The sequence below is a fragment of the Leptonotus elevatus genome, chromosome 20 (assembly GCF_054856555.1).
Source record: "Leptonotus elevatus isolate MCC_2025b chromosome 20, RoL_Lele_1.0, whole genome shotgun sequence".
Lineage (NCBI taxonomy): Eukaryota > Metazoa > Chordata > Actinopteri > Syngnathiformes > Syngnathidae > Leptonotus > Leptonotus elevatus.
The window spans coordinates 13,660,562-13,683,233 of record NC_141258.1 but is presented as its reverse complement, the minus strand read 5'-3'; the positions used below and the strand labels follow the sequence as shown (position 1 = coordinate 13,683,233).

At 41.4% G+C, this 22,672-nt stretch overlaps 1 protein-coding gene across 1 annotated transcript; it reads right to left on the bottom strand.

Moving 5' to 3' along the window:
- Positions 1 to 8,823: 8,823 nt before the first annotated feature.
- Positions 8,824 to 12,279, bottom strand: LOC147157145 (uncharacterized). Its single transcript, XM_086064043.1, has 2 exons — positions 11,688 to 12,279; positions 8,824 to 10,849 (listed from the first exon to the last, which is right to left on the bottom strand). Exons 1-2 carry the CDS (start codon positions 11,791 to 11,793, stop codon positions 9,507 to 9,509), a joined length of 1,449 nt encoding a protein of 482 aa, XP_085920169.1. The 5' UTR covers positions 11,794 to 12,279; the 3' UTR covers positions 8,824 to 9,506.
- Between the last annotated feature and the right edge of the window lie 10,393 nt (positions 12,280 to 22,672).

Below are 22,672 nucleotides of genomic sequence, written 5' to 3'. Positions count from 1 at the left end.
GCCTCCCGAAGTTGTACTAGACACATTCGCCCACACCAGAGAGGGGTTGGCTTGTCGCTTGGTGGACTACAACACTTAAGCGGTTGAGAGAAGAGACCCGACAAGTACTTTCTTGGGACTACAGCTGAGGCACTATTTTATCCTGCAATTTATCCCTCAAGCAATTCTAGTGGGCCGGTGGTTGTGCTAAAGATGGATGGATGGTATTTTTCAAAACCATATGTCAATCTTCATTAGTTGGTTGGGAATCCCTTTGCCTTAACTTCCTGAATGTGCCATGGCATTGCTTGGGGGTCCTGAAAGATCAGGGTTTATTGATGCTTGCTGTTAGCTCCTCTTGATATGATTGTATTGTGGCCCTCGTTTTCCTCTTGTAATACAGTACTATCAAGAGTGGGCCACCAGACCCAAAACAAAGAGCTGACAGCACGCATCAATAAAGCCTGAGCTTCCAGGACCCCAGGCAAAGGGAATCCAGCCAACTATTGAAGATTAATATATCGTTTTGAAAATACCATCCATTTTTTTTTCCATGCAAAAGACTGGGAAGTATGTATGGTGATTTCTTCACATTATTCAAATTTTTGACATCCTGTTTTAGTAGGTTTTATGAGCTGGAAGCCCAAATAATGTAAAAATAAACACATAAATACTTGAAATCACTTGAGTTGTGGGCCCTGAATTTATAACCTATGAAAGTTTGTCTTTTTTAATGGAATTACGGAAATTATTCAACGTTTTGAGGATATTCAAATGTTTTGACGAGCACTTGTATACGCAAGCATGCAATCTACTGTCTTTTTGGTGAGTTAATTTTTTTATTATTAAAATTTGGGTAACTTTAGTCATTTGTCCAGATTTTAACACTGTGTTTGGGGGTAGGGGATGGGGGTACCTACGAGACCAAATTGTTACTTGGGTACGAACAATACAGGTGCTCGTGAAAAAATTTGAATATCCTCTAAAAGTTGAACATTTTCCATAATTCCATTCAACAAGTCAAACTTTCATTGATTATGAATTCAGGGCCCACTACTTAAGTGAGTTCAATTATTTATTTGTTTATTTTTTACATTATTTGGGCTTCCAGCTCATAAAACCCACAAAAACAGGATGTCAAAACATTTTAATAATGTGAAGAAATCTCCATGCATGCTTCCCAGTGTTTTGTATGCAAATAAGAATAGATGGATGGTATTTTCAAAATGATATGTCAATCTTCAGTAGTTGGTTGGGAATACCTTTGCCTTAATCAATGCCTCGATGCGCCGAGACATTGCCTGGGGTCCTGGACGTCCGAGCTTTCTTGATGCGTGCTGTCAGCTCTTTGTTTTTGGGTCTGGTGGCACTCATTTTCCTCTTGATAGTACTGTATTGTGGCCCTCGTTTTCCTCTTGTAATACAGTACTGGGAAGTATGCATGGTGATTTCTTCACAGTATTCTAATTTAAAATCCTGTTTTTGTGTTTTTTATCATCTAGAAGCTCAAATAATGTAAAGATAAACAAATTAATACTTGAAATCACTTAAATTCTGAATCTATAATCTATGAAAGTTTGACTTTTTGAATGAAATTATTCAACTTTTCGGGATATTCAAACTTTTTGACCAGCACCTGTATGTCTTTATACTGTACACAGAGGAAGGCACTAGTGGGTCTGAGAGAGTAGAACCAATGATGGAAAAGACATACATGTATGTCATCCTGTGGAGATACTGCAACACAGTGTCTTATTTAGGAGTACGTCAGTGTTCTTCAAAAACTGCAGGAGGCAACAAGTCGAAAAGGACAGACCATCCTGGCTTACTGTGCAACACTGATCCGTGACAAGGCTGCTTGCATCCCGCTGCTCCTAATGTCGTACTAAAAAAAAAGAGATTTTGATGCTTGAGGTTGATGTAAGATTTTTTTATTTAAATATTTAAAATGAGTCCGATTAAGGTGCCAGCAAGTGCCCAGATACAGAGGCGTCTCTGTGGGCTGAGAACTGGGGCGGTAACGAACACAATACAAATGGGATCAAATGGCAGAAAGCCAGAAAATGTTGAGCTAGATGGTGAACTTTTCTTGGGCAGGAAGTAGCCAGAAGAAAAACTGGTGGAGCCCACAGTGGTCTTGACGTGTCCCGCTGGTATCAAGCTTGCTGGGCCATCACAGCGCCCAAGAGAATTGTCTCTGATTAACCGCTCCCTGAACAAGACATCTGTTGTGTGACGGTACAGGAGTCCGATAAAGGTGCCAGCAAGTACCCAAATACAGAGACGTCTCTGTGGGCAGTGAAAACTGGGGTGGTAACTAACCCAATACGAATCGGATGGAAAGGCAGAAGGCCAGAAAATGTTGCGAAAGATAGTGAACTATTCCTGGGCAGGAAGTAGCTAGGGGAAAAATTGGTGTAGGCCCGCAGCGGTTCTGACGTGTCCCGCTGGTAACGAGCTTGCTGGGCCAATGCAGCGCCCAAGAGAATTATACATATATATATATATATATATATATACATATATATATATATATGTGTGTGTGTAAATATATATATGTATGTATATATATATATATTTATGTTTATGTAACATGGAAGTAAGGTTAATAATACAAATTTGATTACACATTTTTCAGTTTTACTCAAATAGGGGTGATGTAAAAATGAGTACACCCCACAAAAAAAATTATTACATTTAGTACTTTGTATGGCCTCCACGATTTTTAATCACAGCACCAAGTCTTCTAGGCATAGAATGAACAAGCTGGCAACATTTTGTTGCATCAATCCTTTTCCATTCTTCACAGGATGCTAGATGGAGAGTGATGCTCAACTTTTCTCTTTAGAATTCCCCATAGGTGTTCAATTGGGTTCAGATCAGGAGACATACTAGGCCACTGAATCACTTTCACCTGGTTCTTCCTCAGAAATAAAACAGTGACCTTAGATGTGTGCTTAGGATCATTGTCATGTTGGAAAAGTGCACGACGACCAAGGGCATGGAGTAATGGCAGATTCTTTTTTTTCTCAAAATTGAGCAATACAGCTGTGAATTCATGATGCCATCAATGAAATTCAGCTCCCCAACACCAGCAGTACTCATGCAACCCCACACGAGGACACTGCCAGCACCATGTTTCACTGTAGGCACCATGCATTTTTCTTTGTATTCTTCACCTTTGTCACGCCATACAGTTTTGAAGCCATCAATTCCAAAAACATTTATCTTGGTCTCATCACTCCAGAGTATAGAGTCCCAGTAGTCTTCATCTTTGTCAGCATGGGCCCCTGGCAAACTCTAGGCGCACTTTTTTTGTGCCTGGGCTTTAGGAGAGGCTTCCCTCATGGACGGCACCCTTGCATGCCATTCCTCTGCAGCGTCCGCCGTATTGTGTCTCAGGAAATAGTCACCCCAGTTTGGCTTTCTATTTCCTTAAATAACTGCAGTGAACTTAGATGTCGATTTTCTTCCTCCCTTCTCATCAGAAGACGCTGCTGTCCAGTTGTTAACATCCGTGGACGACCTTGACGTTTCTGTGAGATGGTTGTAGTTCCATCTTTTTCTACATTTTTGTACCACTTTTTAATGTTCTGACTGATAAGTAAAGCTTTGCTGATCTTGTAGCCATCACCTTTGTTGTGCAAAGAAATTATTTTCTTTCCCTGAGCTTGTGATATTTCTCTTCCCATGTGGTGCTATTGCTAACAGCATGAAATGGGAAAGTGTTTTCTTTAAGTAACACCCATTTATAGTCAACAGTCTGCTTGACACCTGTGTAATGAATAATTAGACTCAGCTGTAGACGTTTGTAATCTAAAATTTAGGTTTTTTGGGCTTTGACCCAGAGACTCTCAGTGGGGTGTACTCGTTTTCTTCAACTGAGGATCGACGCTCGCCGAGTCCCTCTCTCTCCCGTGCACCTGAACCATTCCGTAAGTGTGCCTTCATTGCAACCTGACCATATACCACTGGCGCAACGCTTTAATTCAAATAATAACAGGGTTGACAGGTCAAAACGCTTCCATCTCTATTCCCCATCTACCTTTTTTCATTCCCTTTTTATCTTAGTTCGTTTGGTTGCATGTTTTCTTTTTATCTTTGATTCACATTTTGATTCTGTTTCTTTAATAGGTTAGGCTGTGTTTGATATATGTGTGTGTTTACTAAATAAATGTGTTGTCTAGAGATTCCATTTCTGCCGAATTATTTGTGTTTTCTGAGTGGATTAGTAATTCAATTATTAAAGCAAAGAACTCCATAATTAACTATAGTAGCAACTTCAGATTATGAATACTTGACAATAGGATTTTTATCGTTTATTTTGCTCCTACAAACAAGCAAAGTCAACGTGGTTCCCCCCAGAGGTTGCTGAGGAAATTACAACTCCCCTCAGTACCGTCTAAATGTATTATTCGCCATTACGGCAACCCAAATAATCACTACATAAGTTATATATATATATATAACAGCAAATAAATGTATAGCGCTAGCATGGAAGTCTAATTACAAACTTACTCTTAAAAAAATGGCTGAACCAGATGTTGTCCATACTCCCTCTGGAATGCATAACGTATATTCTAAAGGACAAGCAATGGAATGTTGAACACCTCAACGTAACTTCTTTGAGTGGTCGGCTAAGGACATCCCCTCATCAAAAATAACTCAGAGGTTTGTCTTGGGTGGCGAGCTCAAATCGCCCAGGTAATGTTTAATGCCTGGGATGGCACTGTTAGAGGCAATTATAAGTATCTCCAATTTGACTTTGTTTAGTTGGAGACTGTTGTCGTTTAGCCACTGTTTTACCTGTTTCAGGCAGCTAAGTAAAGATTTGCGGGCTTCAGAGATTTTAAAAGAACAGTACAACTGAATGTCATCTGCGAACAAGTGATAAGCCACATCACCAAACCGTTGAATTATCTGGCCAAGGGGAAGACATACAAAAGGAACAGAAGTGGGCCCACAACTGAGCCTTGAGGGACACCATATTGTCATAAGTCAGCCGACTCAGACATAATGTGGTTGATTGACACACTAAAACTCGTGCCAGTCAAGTAGGAGGCAAACCAGTCTAACACGGCACCCGAAAACGCCACCACATCCCGGAGCCGGTTTACCATGATACTGTGGTCAATTATATCAAAGGCCGAAGATAAATCCAAAAGCAACAGTGCTGTACTGAGTCAGCAGACGTCATGATATCGCTGAACACTTTCAGTAGCGCTGTTTCGGTAGAATGGTGTTTCCGAAACCCTGACTGAAACCTGTCGTAGATGTTGTGTTCTTCAAGGAAGGATGCTAATTGTTTAGCTACCAGTTTTTCTAATATCTTTGACAGAAAGGGGAGCTTCGAAATAGGCTGAAAGTTCTTGAAGTCAGACTGGTCCAGACTTGGCTTTTTAAGACTTGGGTTAACCACTGCATGTTGAAAGGAGCTGGGAAACACACCCAATGCGAGGGACAGGTTAAAGATTTTAGTGACCCACGGCTCAATTGAGTCAAAGACAGTTCTAAAAAGTTTAAAAGGGAGGACATCAGACAAAAAATTTAAATGTCCTAGCTAAAATGTCCTCCAACGACACTGGGTTAAAAGAAGACGAGGCTTGAGAAGGCAGGTCAACATGAGCTGGTCCCTCATTAGAGGGTGGTGGAATATTCTATTTAATATCTCTTAACCTTGTCAATAAAAACGTTTAAAAAGTAATTACTACCTGACCTGTGCACGAGAGCAGCAGGAGCACTGTAAGACACAAGCGAGGTAATTGTGTCAAATAGCCCCTTTGGATTTCCCTTGTTTGATGTTATCCATCCATCCATCCATCCATTTTCTTAACTCACAAGTCCTCACAGGGGTCGCTGGAGCCTATCCCAGCTGGCTTCGGGCAGTAGGCGGGATACACCCTGAACTGGTTGCCAGCCAATCGCAGGGCACACAGAGACGAACAACCATCCACACCTAGGGACAATTTAGAGTGTTCAATTAACCTGACATGCATGTCTTTGGAATGTGGGAGGAAACCAGAGCACCCGGAGAAAACCCATGCGAGCACGGGGAGAACATGCAAATCCCACCCAGAAAGGCCGAAGCCCAGGCACGATCTCACGTCCTCTGCACTGGGAGGCGGACGTGCTAACCAGTCAACCACCGTGCCGCCCCTGTTTGATGTTATCAAATGATAAAAATATTTAGATCTTGCCTCTTTCATCAGATTATTTAGGGAGAAAGTAAGGTCCCTAAAATAGTCTGTGAACCTCTAATCTGGTGGATTTCCACAAGCGCTCAGTTTTCTCGCACAATCTTCTCAAGTCCAAGATACTACTATTTATCCAAGGGCATGGTTTCTCACCAGTAACGTTCGAACCAGCCTCAGTGGCTTTGTCCAGATTCAAATAGTCACGTGTAATCATAATTATTATTATCTATTTAAAAAGCAAAATTAAAAACAAACCAAGAATCAGCAACAAAAAGCTAATTTGTACTTCTATACATATTTTGAGGGGGGTGAGTTTTCTTTCCCTTGATATTATTTCTCTCTATTATGGCGTCCATTACAATAACATCATATGCTGAATTCCAGCTCTGTAAATTAGGTGATGAGTGATGACAGACAGTCAATATTTAAGTTCCTTACTCGGCAGTTGGCAACACTGCTCTACTGTTTGAATGTGATATTCCACAATTGGACACCAGATGTCACTGTGGAGAGATGTTCCGAACGTTCCAAAATATCGATTATTTTTCTGAATCAATTGTTCCAAATGATTTGATCGTTTCTTCAATGTTCCATTTTTGCCATCCCTACAACAAAGTACATTCAAATCTTTCCAATAATAAGCTCAATATGTGTCCAACCCCTAGCGACCCTAAGAGCGGCCTAAAAACTGTATTGCTCCAAGTCTACACACCTGCAACTGATGATTACCTGCTGGCTTAAATAGGCTTAGACTAAAATTATAAATTTGAACTCTTGATGAATCAGGGCCCATACTATGGAAATGAGTTATTGTGGATTTTATGTTGTAAATAAAAGTTCCCAATATTGTACATGTACAATTGAAAGCCAATGATAAAAATTAAAAAGAAAATATGACATTTGGTTGTCAGTACACTGAAATCACGTTTAAATTACAAATTACAGAGGAACCTATTATAATACATTCATTGATACCATAAAAAATGTCTTTATTATCAAGTGTCTTGCTTGTTGTATCAGGAGCCAAAGACAAGAGATAAAGCAAATACGGGTAATCAGATCTATTATATACATATACATATTATGTGTTATGTATTAACACACTGCTACATTTCCAGCATTCACAACGTTGAAAATCAAAATCCATGTACAGTAAAAGTATACCATATATAGTAATAGCCTGTATCATACATGCAGTGTAATCCGTATATCATCAGCTTGTCAAATACATAAAAGGTTAAAAAAAACAAGTGGGAAATATAAAATAAACTGTACACCTAGTTTGTGAAAGAAAGTTATTTTGCGTGCAAAACGATAGACATGCTCATACGCTACACTCTTGAGCGCACGCTCCGCCCCGTCGCCGAGGGTAACAACATGGCGTCCGGGTTTTCATTTGGTCAGACTCTGCCTGTGTCCCGTTTTCTTTTTCTTGTCTCTTGTTTGACAGCACCGTTGTGGTTTGTGTGCTCAGTCTGTATTGGATGTTGGAGTTTGAATTGATAAAGAAAGCAAACAAACAAACAAAAAAGACTGTCTGTGTCCAAATTTACAAGGTTGGGTACTCAGGCGGGGAAGCGAACTCACGCCAACCTGTACCGAAGGTAAGCGATGGTAACCATTCGGCCACCTGGAGACCCATTATCAATGCTGCTTGTCCGTAGCGCATTGACCGAGTGACGTCATGCAGCCGACAAATTCGGCCTTCGGGAAGACCCAGCCTTGAAAATTTGGACACAAGCTCTCTCTATATACGGCTCTGCTGTGTAGTTAACAAGGGTGACACCTAACGGCCATCTTGGTGTCCCGCGTGCTACAACACGAAATTGTTCCTACAATATTTGTGAATATTTTTTACACATGAACTTGGTGATCTATAGCCACAACTAATTAAAACATGTCTAGCTTTTTCATTTATAATTTCCACTGTGATCATCTCCATAATACCATCAACTGCAGTTGTCATATTACCAGCAAGAAAAACCTTACATTTCAAGCTACAGTTGACATACAAGGACACACCTCCATCTTATATCAAGATGGACAACTTTACACGGGGTGAGTTGGTTGAAATTCAATTTTGTGCTCGGTGTCTTCTTTTCAATGTCTACTCCTTATAGGTGACCATCATCCTGCTCTCAACCCTCCCACGGCGAGCAGTGGCATTTGTTAACACCTCAGATAGGACTCAGCTCGTTACTTGTGGAAAGCTATTGAGCGACTACTAAAAATATTTTATATCTCCTAAGGTCCATCTACTAGTATGCACTTTGTTCTCGCAAGTCAGACAAATCAGCACACTAGTTGAACAACGGTTTTGTTTTTCCCACATGCTCCAAAATAAAATAAAACAAGGCACAAATTAAAAGTAAATCCAAAATGGAGGACTTTCTGATGGGTTTTACATATGGCTTCAAAATACTTTTTTTGTAGGTCTTGTGCCATTTTATATTTTTGCACGATCCCCGCTAAAATCTGTACCAAAATTTCAAAATGCAAGGTAATAAATAGTGATGACATTTTGCCCCAATTTAAATAACTGAACAATCCTTTATTCTTGACTTCTGATTTCAAAAGCGCCACCTTTTCAGTCAAGTGTGCGCACGTCATGGAGAGAAAAATCATGTGAAGAGCAGTACTTTATTCAGGATCATATTCAGGTACACTTTATTTTTTTTATCTCACCACAATAAATCAGTTTCTCCAAAGTCAATTGCAATCAATCATTCATTCACTTACTGGGTATGAACTTCACACGAAAAAAGGGGCAAACTATATACATCGCAGTGTTTTGGCACAAGTGCTAATTGTCAACACTTGCAAATAGATCACAAAAATGTAGATTATTTAAATTCAATGTCATTGTAATTACCTTTAATATTAAATGTGGAAAATGTGATTTAAAAAATACATATAAAGGCAGAGTGCATAGGAATGTGCATTTACATGTAAACATGCCAGATTGTAGCCGTCAGATAATCTGCAGCCCCTTGTCAGGTTGATGTAACATTTTAAAACAAATTACATTTCAAAATAGGGTAAGTCAAGACACATACAATACACAAGTACACAAATCATTCGTTCATTTAGCGGTAGACATGATTTGTGCACCATTTTAAATGTAAATTCATAAATGAGATCATATCAAGTTTCATTAATCACTGCTATTCTCACCAGCACACTTGTGCCTCTTAGCTTTAGCCTTACTTGGGAATATTTGACAACAAACTGAGCAGGCAAAGGGTTTCTCTCCAGGATGGGTTGTTGTGTTTTATTAAGTCTCCCTTCTCAGAGAAACTGTGACCACAAATTCAGCAGGCAAAAGGTTTCTCACTAGTGTGATTTTTGTGTGTGTCTTTTTAAGCTTTCATTCACAGCAAATTTTTTACCACAAACTGAGCAAGCATAAGGCTTCTCTCCAGTGTGGGTTCTTGTGTGTCTTTTTAAGTATCCTTTCTGAGAAAAATGTTGCCCACAAACTGAGCAGGTAAAAGGCTTCTCTCCAGTGTGGGTTCTTGTGTGGATTTTTAATTTCCCCTTTTGAGAAAAATTTCGACCACAAACTGAGCAAGAAAAAGGTTTCTCTCCAGTGTGGGTTCTTGTGTGAATTTTTAAGCTTACCCTGTGAGAGAAACTTTGACCACAAAATAAGCAGGCAAAAGGCTTCTCACCAGTGTGGATTCTTGTGTGTACTTGTAAGCTTCCCTTCTCAGAGAATTTTAGGCCACAAACTGAGCAAGCAAAAGGCTTCTCTCCAGTGTGTGTTCTTGTGTGTATGTTTAAGTTTCCCTTGTGAGAAAATTTTTGATCACAAACTGAGCAGGCAAAAGGTTTTTCACCAGTGTGGGTTCTTGTGTGTATTTTTAAATTTTCATTCACAGCAAATTTCTGACCACAAACTGAGCAGGTAAAAGGCTTCTCTCCAGTATGGGTTCTCATGTGTCTTTTTAAGTGTCCCTTCTCAGAAAAACTTTGACCACAAACTGTGCAGCCAAAATGCCTCTCTCCAGTGTGGGTTCTTGTGTGTCTTTTTAAGCTTCTCTTCTGAGTAAATCTTTTACCACAATCTGAGCAGGTAAAAGGCTTCTCTCCAGTGTGGGTTCTTGTGTGTTGTTTTAAGTTTCCCTTCAAAGAGAAACTCTGGCCACAAACTGAGCAAGCAAAGGGTTTCTCACCAGTGTGGCCAATCACGTGTTTTCTCAATTGATGCTTGTAGCCAAAAGTTTTTCCACACTGAGAACATTTCCAAGGTTTGCTGTCAGTGTGACATGTCACATCACTGTCAGACTGTTCATAGTCATCAGTGTGAGGAGAGTGTGACGTGTCTTCATCATCTGACATTGGAGCTAACCAGCTATCTGCTTGTGATCCTCCACGGTGGTCATCATCACCTTCTGTTATCTGTTGTCTTGAGCTAGTGCTTGGAGGCTCCGCCCCTTTGTTCTCTTCATATTGACAATCATCTTCAATCTTCAAATTGACACCAGTCACGGGCAACTCCGTAAAATCCTCCTCCTCTTTAATGCATGGTGGCAGCTGCTCCTCTTTTTTTATGTTGGGCGGCTGCGGCTGCTCTTCTTCTTTAACTTGAAGAGCCTCCATGTCCTCCTCTTTTACGCCAGGGAACTCTGGCTCTTGCCGCTTAGGACATTTAGATAGATATTTTTCACTGACGTCTGTGGGACACAAGATACACATGGTTTGGTAAAGTCACTTTATTGTGATGCTATGTATTTCATCTTTAAGATTATCACATGGGCCACATGAGTAAAAGAATAACAAAGCTGGCAAATGGTGTGTATCGTCAGTATTAAGGCTGTGCAATAATCGAAATTTGCTTACAATTTCAATTATTACACTACACAATCACAAAATCAGCATAATTGTAAAATAAAGATTAGGGGTGGGCAATGTGGGCTAAAAAATTAATAAATCTATTTTCCCCCAAAACTCCATAACGATGTTCTACAAAAAAAAATAATAATAAAAAATCTTGTAAATATGCACTCGCTTCACAGAATAATTATAGACAGGTTCAACACATTGATAACTGCGTCTTACATGTATTCTGGGGATTGGAATGAATAAGCTTTGGCTTCATCCCGTCAGCCCTTTTTCTTTTCGGATGTAACAAATATATGTTGGAAATTGTTATGTTGAAACTGTCACAATGATTTGTCCGAAAGTAACAAAAGATCTCCCTATTTTTTCACAACCCAAAGATGGCAAGTATGAACATATCATAAGCAAATTATATTGTAGGAAACAGAAGTAAATTGTTCATAATCATTTGCATACAGCAGTTCAAAAAAAGAGAAACTGCTTTTTGCTGTGTACAAGTGACACAGTGATGTGAAAATTGAACAAGTAGTTCTGAGACATTAAATTCTGATCTGGGAAATGTACCAAAGACACTGAGAAAAACTGTAAACGTAACAAAGTTCGAAATAAATACAGACATATTGTTGAAAAGTACGGAATAAACAAGTGACAAATCTGCTCTGTTGAACACACCTCGAGGTTGCTTGCAAACAGCGTCCAGCAGTGGAAGTTGTCGCTCGTTCTCCTCTTGTGCGCCACAAAGCTCCTTTTCGTACTTGACGTTCGTTCTTGCGTACATTTTCACATGATATTCACGGCACTTTATGCCTGCTAAGCCAATTTGTCGATAACAGACACCTCGTCGTCTACTTATTTGGCGGCTAGCAAGCCAAGCTAAGCGAAAGTAAGATAAGCTAAGCTAAACAGGGCCGAGAAATTTCGACGAGCACTGTTTGATATGAATTTAACCACACACGAAATGTAACAGTTATGTTTGACTTCAATAAAGCAGTAACGGACGCACAGTGTCGACGTTTAAGTTGGTTCAGTACGAATTCAGGATGAATTATTATGAATTATATAGTGAAGCGTGTGTAGCTACGTAAAGCAGCCTGGAATGGAATATATGTTCTATCACGTGAATTCTACGGCAACTCCAGTTGGCCAAATCTCGTGTCACGGAAAAAGAAATACTCTATTAAAATATTATCTAAAGTAACACGTTTAACAATAGATTTAATTGCGTGTATAAAAAAAATAAATCTTCAAACTGCATTTGGACGATTAAGAAACATGGTTAGTTTTCCTGTACATTAACTCGACATTTTCTGACAATATTGTTCATCGGTGCAGCGAATCACGTTCATCTCTCTACATCCGGTGACGTGCTCCAAAATAAGAGTGTAGATGGATATATATATATATGATTGAGTTATTGATTGAAAGTTATTCGAGTATTAATTGATGGTGTAATATAAAAAAAATTATTCACAAAGTGAATCTTACGAAATGTAATCAGACTGAACGATAGATTTTGTGAAATTACGTCTACTCCCACCAATGATGTGTGATGGTGACACTGAAGGTTAAACATTCCGAAGCAATAGAATTCTTAGATTTTCTTTTTATTCTAGGTTTTAACCAACACGTCAACTGTAGGCTACCACTTGTTCTTTATCGGAAAAAAACCCCAATTAGATGTGTTGAAGTTTGCTGCCGCCTTCTTGTGATGGAGGTTTGAAGAAGCACAATTGACACACTTTGATTTATTTGAAATTATTCTAACATGACAGAATGCCTTTCATCATAAATTTAATTTAAAAAAGATTGTGAGGCAGAGGCGTTACGGCATATGTTTGATATTGCCTTCCTGTCACCAGTGTGACTGATAAGGGGATTCTGCACATACCTGCTAGTGCAGATTTGTGACATCGAGGGCCGAAGTCCTGCAGGTTTTGCATGTTGCCCTTCTCCAACACAGCTGATATATGATCAGCTCATCAGCAAGCCCTGCATAAGCCTGATAACGATCCTGTTGATTGGAATCAGCTTGTGTTAGAAGTGAGAAACCTCTAAAACCTGCAGGTCTCCGGCCCTCGAGGACCGAGATTGCCCACCTCTGTGCTAGTGGATAAATGGCCATTTGACGCGCGCATACACGCCACAAGCAATATCGAAACAATTGTAGCTTTAAAGCATCTTACAAACACATGATCTGGTCACAGTATCAAGAGGGCAGGGCTTAGTTTTATTTGCCCTGCACTGGCTCTTTCTTATCATTGTTGGTATTGGTTAGTTGTTGCTTACCATGCTGGTATGTTCCATTCCATTACTTTGTGGGTATGTCCTTGATGATACTTCAATATGAAATCTTTTTTTTTTGTTTACTGGAAACTGTGTGGTACCGCCCTTCAAGATAGTATAAGAATGTTGTAAGTCCTCTGTAAACACAGGTCCACTGTAACAAACTAACAAATCAAATTTTAAGGCTTAATGTTCCATTAATATAACATTCTTCCATGCTTAAAGTGTAAATCCTAAATCTAATTAAGACATTTTGTTGAATATTTCCATCAAAATGTTATCTTTAAAAATCGATGCGGCTGCATATTGAATCGATACAAGAATTGTGCGCTGTAATATCGCGCTATATTGCCGAATAATTTTTTTTAACACCCCTAATATATATGCATATATACATATATATAAATACATACATACATACATATATATATATATATACATATATATACATACATACATACATACTAGTGTTGTTACAATACCAAAATTTTGACTTCGAAACTATACCTACATAAAATAACTCGATATCGGTACTGAAACGGTACCTCGACAAAACTTTAAAACATCAGCAAAAGCAGCAAAATTCAAACTGACAAAAGAACTTCAAATTATTTTTATTTTTTATTAATTCAAAATATTGGGATGTATGCATGTTAATTTATGTACAAACTGCATATATTTATATATATAATATAGAATATATGCCTTTGAGATGTGGTGCTGGAGACGAGTCCTGAGAATATCTTGGACAGAAAAGGTATCTAATGCTTTAGTGATAAAATATGCCTCTCCAAAAACGTCCCTGGAATCAAAAGCACTGAAGCACAAACTGACTTATTTTGGACATGTGATGCGAGCCAATAGCATGGAGAAAAGTATCATGCTGGGTAAGGTAGAAGGAGGAAGGAGGCACGGAAGGCAAAGAACGAGATGGATTGAGGGCGTGATGAGAGTGATGGGACAGAGACTGGCTGAACTATGCTGTGAGGTAGAAATTAGGTCATCATGGAGGAAATTTGTTCATCGAGTCACTGAGGGTTGAGCACGACTGACCGGATAGACCGGACAGGTTTCTTTAGGATGCTCATAGGGGCTTCAAAGTTTTTTGCAAACGGGAGATCATTTTAAGCAATTTTGCCCTCTAGGATTTCTAGGCGCAGCCACGGCGTTGAGGGGGTCCGGTTTGGTGGCCTCCGCATTGCATCTCTGCTTTTTGCAGATGACGTGGTCCAACTCTCACTGGAGCGGTTTCGCAGCCGAGTGTGATGCGGTTGGGATGAAGATCAGCACCTCCAAATCCGAGATCATGGTCCTCAGTCATGCTCTCTCTGGGTCTGGGATGAGATCCTTCCCCAAGTGGAGGAGTTCAAGTATCTTGGGGTCTTGTTCACGAGTGAGAACAGAATGGAGCGGGAGTTCGACAGGCGGATCGGTGCTGCGTCTGCAGTGATGCGGACTCTGTATCGGTCAGTTGTGGTAAAGAAGGAGCTGAGCCGAAGGGCGAAGCTCTCGATTTGCCAGTCGATCTGCGTTTCTGCCCTTGCCTGTGATCACGAGCTGTGGGTCGTGACCAAGGGAACGGAATCCCGGATGCAGGCGGCCGAGGTGGGTTTCTTCCGCGGGGTGTCCGGGCTCTCCCTTAGAGATAGGGTGAGAAGCTCGGTCATCCGGTAAGGACTCAGGGTCTTATGAAATGGTCATATCTTGCTGTGCGCTCGGTTCTACAGACAGACAAAGGAGTAAACCAAATGTTACTTTTTATCGCATACCTACTAATAAAGACAAAAGACGTCGATTGATAGCAGCAATCGACAGAAAGGACTGGCAGCCCACAAAGTATTCACGGATTAGCAGCGATAGTTTTTTTGCGAGGTTAGTAGATAAATGTTCATACATTTTAGTAGTAAACGTACACTCTAACAAAGATTGTAACAGAGGAGTCGAATTGCGTGTTTCAAATCACATTAACGAGCCAGATAGTTAGCGTCCACTCCAACTGCAGATACACAGAGATTGGTTTTAAAATGCACCTTCTTCAAAACTATTAAGTGCATTTGACTGTTTAATAATGGGGGATTTCGTCTTTGTGCTTGGAGTTTTTCACTCTGGAGCCGGAGTCATATTCATCAAATTATTGCATAGCTTGCCATTACGATAGCCATTTGTTCCATGCTAGTAAACATAGTAACATAACATCATCACAGTGTTTCAATATAGAACGGACTATTTAAAAATAAGTCAGTTAGCATGATAAACAAGTTTTACCTTTGCATTACGAGGTATATTGTCCCCCGGCGTGAGCGTAGCATCTCGTCCCAGAGACTCAGCCAGCGACAAGCTTTTGAATCAGCCCCGGTGTAAGGAGAAGAGACGGCATTGACTACATAATGATATAGGTCGTGTGCTGTGAATTCCGGCAAAGTCGGCAATTGGATTAACTTGGTAAAAACAGCAGGCAACAGAAGGTAAGGGGCTGTTTTCAAACTAAATCTAAATCAAACTAAGTAAATATTGCGCTCTATGAGTCCCGACTAAATGTGCAACTTCGACTGACAGACGAACTTCGGTTGAAGTAGTAGATTCCATGGCTCTATGGGCAATAATAAATTTAAATTTGTAAAATAGCAGTCGCTAAGTCACAAAGTCGTTTTGGGTCACGTCCACTTCTATTCGACAATCTTTTCCTTCTGCTTTCCGTTATAGGGCAATCACGTGATCATGTGACGTCGGTGCAAATGGTCAATACGGTACTTGGGTATAAGCTTTAAAGCAGAACACACTTTTAAGTTAAAAACACGTCTTGTTTTTGTGACAGTTTATATTCCGAATGAAAACGCAATTGTTTCCGACATTTATACAGGATCGCCTCATTAAAAGCACACATTTTACACCTAGATCTATAAGAAAAACCTCTTATTTCGCCGCATTAAACCTGCATGTATGCATACAAAAAAAAACGGGTTTAATTATAGACACCCCCCCCCCCTCCTCAATTGGTATGACATGTAGGCATATCCCTCTATAAAAAAACTAAAACATATAATTTTCTCAGTAGAGCTTTGTTCTGCGGATATATCCTTGAGTGATATCGCTATCTCTGCCAGGTGTAGTCATGACTGCATAACTTCCTCTATTCCTCAAATGATCTTTGTTCTGTGTCTGGATAGTGTTATCATGCACGTCCGGTTAACTTTGTTGAACTGTTGAACTGGAAACTTTGTGTTACCGCCCTTCAAGATAGTATAAGAATGTTGTAAGTCCTCTGTAACTTCGCACTTGTGAGATGCTACAGCCATTGCCTGTAACTCACTTGTGCCCAGAATATTCTGTATAAAAGCTTGGGACTATTGCCTGAGGGGGAACGGGAGGGTGAGAGAGAATGATAAGAAAGTTGTGGAAATGAAAGCGAGAGCAAGAATGATGGTGATGGGAACACGCAACTAGAGGCCCTTCGAATGAGGAAGTGGAAAACAGGTTGTACATTGCTCAGTTACAGAATCAAGTAGCGTTATGTGTTATGTCCAGAATCTTTCAGGTGCCCACCCTGACTCCGTTCTGGACCGAACCAGAGGTTCTGAAGACCCCGAAGAATCTTCCAAAGGTCCAGCTTTTCCTCCTCATCGGCCTGTGACTCGTTCCCAAATCTTGCAGGCACCCATGTTAGCTAAAGTTGACCCGTCCGCTGGTAACTCTGCTATGTTTTACAAACCTTTCTCTCCGACTGATGTGAGTGTGTTGATGTAGAAACTTCCGCCTATGCAATCTGGTGGTACCAATTGGCTTCAAGTAGTGCAGAGAGTGGTTACGGGACAAATGTTAATAGCAGGTGATATCTGTGTTCTTTTTATACAATTATGTCCGCTTTTATAGTTGAATATTTTAATGTAAAATTCCATTTTTTTTTTCTCCCTGATAATTAGGCTCTTACGCGAGAAAATAATTTAACCTTGTCTAAAGCCTTAGACGCTTTGTTTCCCCTTCCTGAGTGTGTCATTTCAGATTTGGTGTTCGCTCCCAAAGCAGATGAGGAGGCCGCGGCTTTTGTTGATCGGGCCCTCACTGATTACACTCTGAAAAACAGGACACGCCCCTACGGCCTCCGCCTTGCATTCGCAAGTGTTCCGAGTAGCTATTTTGAAAGGCGTTCCCAAGTCTGTGGCACAGGCCATGGAGGCCAATCCGGATCTTCCCGGTGCTGAGGTTGACCGGTGGTTGTCACATCTTAAACATCATTTGAGGAGACATGCTAAAGAAAAAGAGTCTAAGGTAGACAAACACAAAAGTACAGAAACACAACTTGCTATGTTGCAGTTGCAAAATCTAAAAAAGCAGGAAGAAGCCGCTCTTGCTGTGATCTCATCTCCCTCTGTCGGTTCCGAGTGCATGATGTATCAAGCAGGTTCATTCATGGGTCGAGGTGCGCCCCCTAAGTGGCCTTAACATGTGCTTTAATTGTGGACGGCCTGGTCATTGGGCCCGCGATTGCAGACAGCGACCTCAAGCGTCAGGGTGGAGAGGCAGAGGCCAACAACCGGCACGTGGCTACAATCGAGGAGGCTACAACCAACCCCGAGGGCGAGAGCAACCGCAGCAGCAACAAGGATATTCCCCGGTGCCAAACCAACGGTATCTGCCTCCCTCTGGTGGACAGTTTCCACAATGATGGCGCCCTGAATCCACATGCTCAGTGACTGTTCAATGTTTTTTCACAGACTCTTTTGCAGTCTTTTGTGTTTGCACCTAACTGTTCAGTCAATCCTTTGGGCAGAGATCTCCTCATCACCACATGCCCTCTCATCAAATGCAGCCCTGATGGACTTATCCTGGAATTTCCGGATGGTAACACCTACTGCTGCTCTGCCTCCTCTGCCTCCAGTGCCACCTCCCAGTTCCCGCTTGTTGAACAACGCCCAGTGGCATGCGCCACTGCCGACATCTACTGGGCAAGAGTGGATATTGACTCCAGTGGTTGGCTCGAAGCTGAGCACTTTACTCTCTGGTCACTTGGGTTTGTAACCTCAGATGTTATGATATGGTAACTGTTGTATGCATTGCACCAAATGTCCTGGCATGCACACAGGCCACTGATTGGCAAAATTTATTTCCCCGTCACTTGATGCTTATTGGATTTAGTCTAATACATTTTTACCCACTTCCGTTTTGGAGCACCAGCTTCTGGATAGGCACCATGGACGTGAAACAACCGACAGCGATTTTGCTGGTTACCTTCTTGATTTCTTTCCCACATCGCTGTGGTCCATGGATCCCACTGATGTTGGTCTCTGTAACGTCTCACCTGTTGTGTTTCAGATGAAACCAGGACAAATATATGTTCCCCAATACCCTGTAAAAGAGGCTGGAATGATTGGCATTTCGGAAACAATTGACGGTTTGCTCAAAGCAGGAGTGTTGTGTGAAATTTCCGGCTCTGATTATAACACGCCTATTTTACCCGTTGAGAAGAACGATACTGGAAAGTTTCGTATGGTCCATGGCCTGCGAGCGATTAATGCGGCGATCTTAACTCCTATTTTGCTTGTCCCGAACCTTCACTTGGCATTGTCCCAAATTATATATATATAAAAATCTAAAATATATATATTTATACGTGGGCCTAATACGTCATCGTACTGATGTGATGTCAACTGCCCACTGACACTTTTATTTGTTGAATGATATCATTTTGGCTTCCCTCCCCCGCCTTTGTTTGGTTTTGATATCTTTGTTGTTGGTTTATATATATAGCCCGGTGGTAAATTCGGGTGCCATAAACCTCCATTGTCTAGTGGTTTAGTATAAATCCATTGACATTTCTGTTGTAAGTGAATACTGGACCAAGAGTAGATTTGCTGTGTGCACTCATCACCACAAGGTGTCAGAAATGATGCATCCAATAATACGGGCAAGGTTTTTTTTGTTTTTAAATCTGGGGCTTTTTTAATCTTGGACTGTGTCAGAATGTCCACCCTTATCCCCTAACCCAGGGGTGCTTAAATTCGGTCCTCAAGAGCCCCTATCCAGCCTGTTTTCCATGTTTCCCTCGTGCAGCAGAGTTGAATCTAATGATCAGCTAATCAGCAAGCTTTGCAGAAGCCTGATAACGATCCTGATCATGATTCGGTGTGTTAGTGGAGAGAAACATGGAAAACAGGCTGGATTGGGGCTCTCGAGGACTGAACTTGAGCACCCTTGCCCTAACCCCTGTAACGAATATTGCCCGTCACCCTCAATTTTTCCATTTTATTTGCCTTTTTAACATTTCCCCCTGGGGAATGTGTGTGCGCGTCTTAGCTCTGTGTTTTCAGTTCAAAAGGACTCTTTGAGTTTCCCTCCAGCAGGGACTGGATTTCGTTTTACAACCCCCAGGAAACGCATACCACAGCTCCTACAGACCTGAAATCCTGTTTATCAAGCAAACTAGCGATAAGACTGCTTATCAGTCCCCAGACCATCTTTTATGGTCTGGTTTATCCACAGGAATTAGCCATGTGTGTTTTTTTTTATTTAAACAATGCCCCTTGGAAGTTAAATGGTACAGCAGTGCCCTCAAGTGGTCATGATCGGTTATCCTCAAGAATCCTGCCGCTCCTAATTAATCTGAAGTATACATAATTCGGGACATACACGGACTCTATGCACTTGACTGACATCAAGTGACTCCTGTTGTTTATCTTTGTTCACAACCTGTATGTCTATCTCAAATGAATGATGTGTGTAATTTATATAGCCACCTAAGTTTAGGTAATTAGTAAACTTAGCGGATTCAATAACTTTATGATCGCGGTAATGTTTGAAATGTGTTCAGAATAATAAATGAAGCATCTGGCTTGTTAATTCTGATAAAAATTTTTTTATCAAATACTATCCCAAAAGCTTGGTCTCAGTCGACCAAGTCTGTTTCATGCGCACGGAAGAGGCGGGACCAAACTGCCGGCCCCCTGGGACACAGTTTAAAAGCCAGCGCGCGAAGGAACTTCCTCCTCTTCCCCTCCTGCTCTTGCCTTCTCCTTCTTCACCCTATGAACTTCTCCTGACTATCACGAGAGATGTGGTCGCCAAACACGCTGATAGCCACCACGTGGCTTCTTTCTTTGAGCCCCGGACTTGAGCCACAGCGCGCGCTCCAAAGCAAGGACTTGCAGCCACACTGTGCATCCCTTTTCTTTCTTTCTTGGAGAGCTCAGTATTGTTCATTCGGTAATTTTACCGATTTGACGTGTCATCATCATTGCTCTCATTTTTTTTTTGTATGTGTGTGTGCGTGTGAGTGTGTGTGTATTCATTAGTTCACCTAAAACCTATTAACTCTTTGACTGCCAGACGTTTTCAGAAAAGGGATGCCGCCAGTGCCAGCCGATTTAAGCATTTTGACTGATCTTTCAAGGTCCACAGAAAATGTTCTGTTTGGACTATGGAAACACACGTACTACCAAATGAAAGATTGGACTTTCATCTTTCATCAGAAAAAAAAAAGTTTGTTTCTACCTTATTCCGTTCTTTAGTAATCAACAATAGAAAATGGTTAGTTTGACCCAATTTCGCCTGTTTTGGACCAAAATATGGAGAAATCAAGCTTTTAGTGAAACGATATTATTTCATGCATTCTAGTGAATTTTACACTTCTTTTTGTCCATGAATGATGCCACAAACACCTAAATAGTGCTTTACTTCTATAAAACACTACCACCAAGAATGAAAAAGTGTTTTTTGATAGCAAAATACGTTTATTTACATTCAACAGTGTAACAATTTGACAACAATTTGGCAAACTATTTACAAATGTGTGCAACTGTGGTGCTATTTACAAATATGTGGATGTTTCAACGACAGTTTTTCTTTTTGTAACACTCTCCTGCGTGCAAAGAGACGCAACAGCATTTGCACAACAGATTGCCTCTTCGCGTGCGCCACTTTCTTGCAGGCCGTTTTTTTCCGGGGAATAGCAAGTATATACTGCAGTGTGTCATCAAGTCTAATATCAGGATCATGCTACGGTTTCGTTACGTCTCGCTTCCCCGTGTCCTTCAGTTGCTATACCGGGTGGTAGGAGATGTTCTGATCCATTTTATCCACTCCATTCATGGTGGCATCGTAGTCCAGAAACAGTGTCTTCTCCGTGATCAGACTGTACCCGCTCCTCCGATGAATATGCATTGGACTCGGGGTACTCTTTATTGTCCGATCGAATGTCCGCTTGTGCAGCTCCGCGTTTTCCGGCGTTAGCAGCGCTAGCCGGTGAGGCTTTATGACGAGAGAATAACGGCCGCGTCAATGCTTCCAACTCCGGCGTCAACCTCGGGAGTGACCATCATCATCATCATCAATGTGCATTGGTCGATGCTTTTCGACTACTCTCCATCGTCCGATCGAATGTCCGCTTGTGCAGAAGTACCCGGCCGGCTATTGTGCGCGTTTTCCGGCCTTAGCAGCGCTAGCCGCGCTAGCCGCGCTTAGCCGGTGAGGCTTACTACGTGATCGTAAACACGTCCAGGCTTCCAACTTTGGCGTCAAACTCGGAGTCATCATCATCATCATCATCAATCTGCATTGGTCGATGCCAACTCTCCATCGCCCGATCGAATGTCCGCTTGTGCAGAAGTACCCGGCCGGCTATTGTGCGCGTTTTCCGGCCTTAGCAGCGCTAGCCGCGCTAGCCGCGCTTAGCCGGTGAGGCTTACTACGTGATAGTAACAGTCGCGCCAAAGCTTCCAACTTTGGCGTAGAGCTCGGAGTCATCATCATCGTTGACATCAATGCGCTTTTTAGTATTGATTGATGCTTTCCGTCTTTGAAAAAAATGCTCAAGCGTGAGCTGCTTGTAACCGGTTGCTTGGTCAGCCATTGTGGCTTCATCAGCCATTGTCTCCTCAACACTCTAGCTCCGCCTCACGTCTTCTACTGACGCCCACGGTGGGCGGCCCATCCAACCTTGTGCAAAGAGAGTCATCGCTGCCCTCTAGGGGCCAAAACGAGTCTTTGACTAATCATATGTGCCTGATACTTTCAGCACAGCTGCCCAAGGCTTTCCTGCACCCGTTTTTGAAAAAAAAAAAAAAAAAAAAACATAGGGGACGTCTTTTAACGTTCTCGGCGCCCTTCCCTAGGTTTATGCTAAACGTTTTATAACGTTTATGGCAGTCAAAGAGTTAAAAAATCCCATACCGTTCACCTAAACCGAACACTTCCAGCCAGAGTCCTTCACCAACCCCAGAGACATCTAAATTCCAACAAATTGGGGAGACCTCAAGAGACCAAAGGGAGACTGAGGAAAGGAAGGAAGGACAGACGAGGCATAGTGAGATCCACAGACACCAGCCTCCACCGATTCAATGACCTGAGGAAGAAGCAGATTGTGTCTGAGTTTCGATAGATGC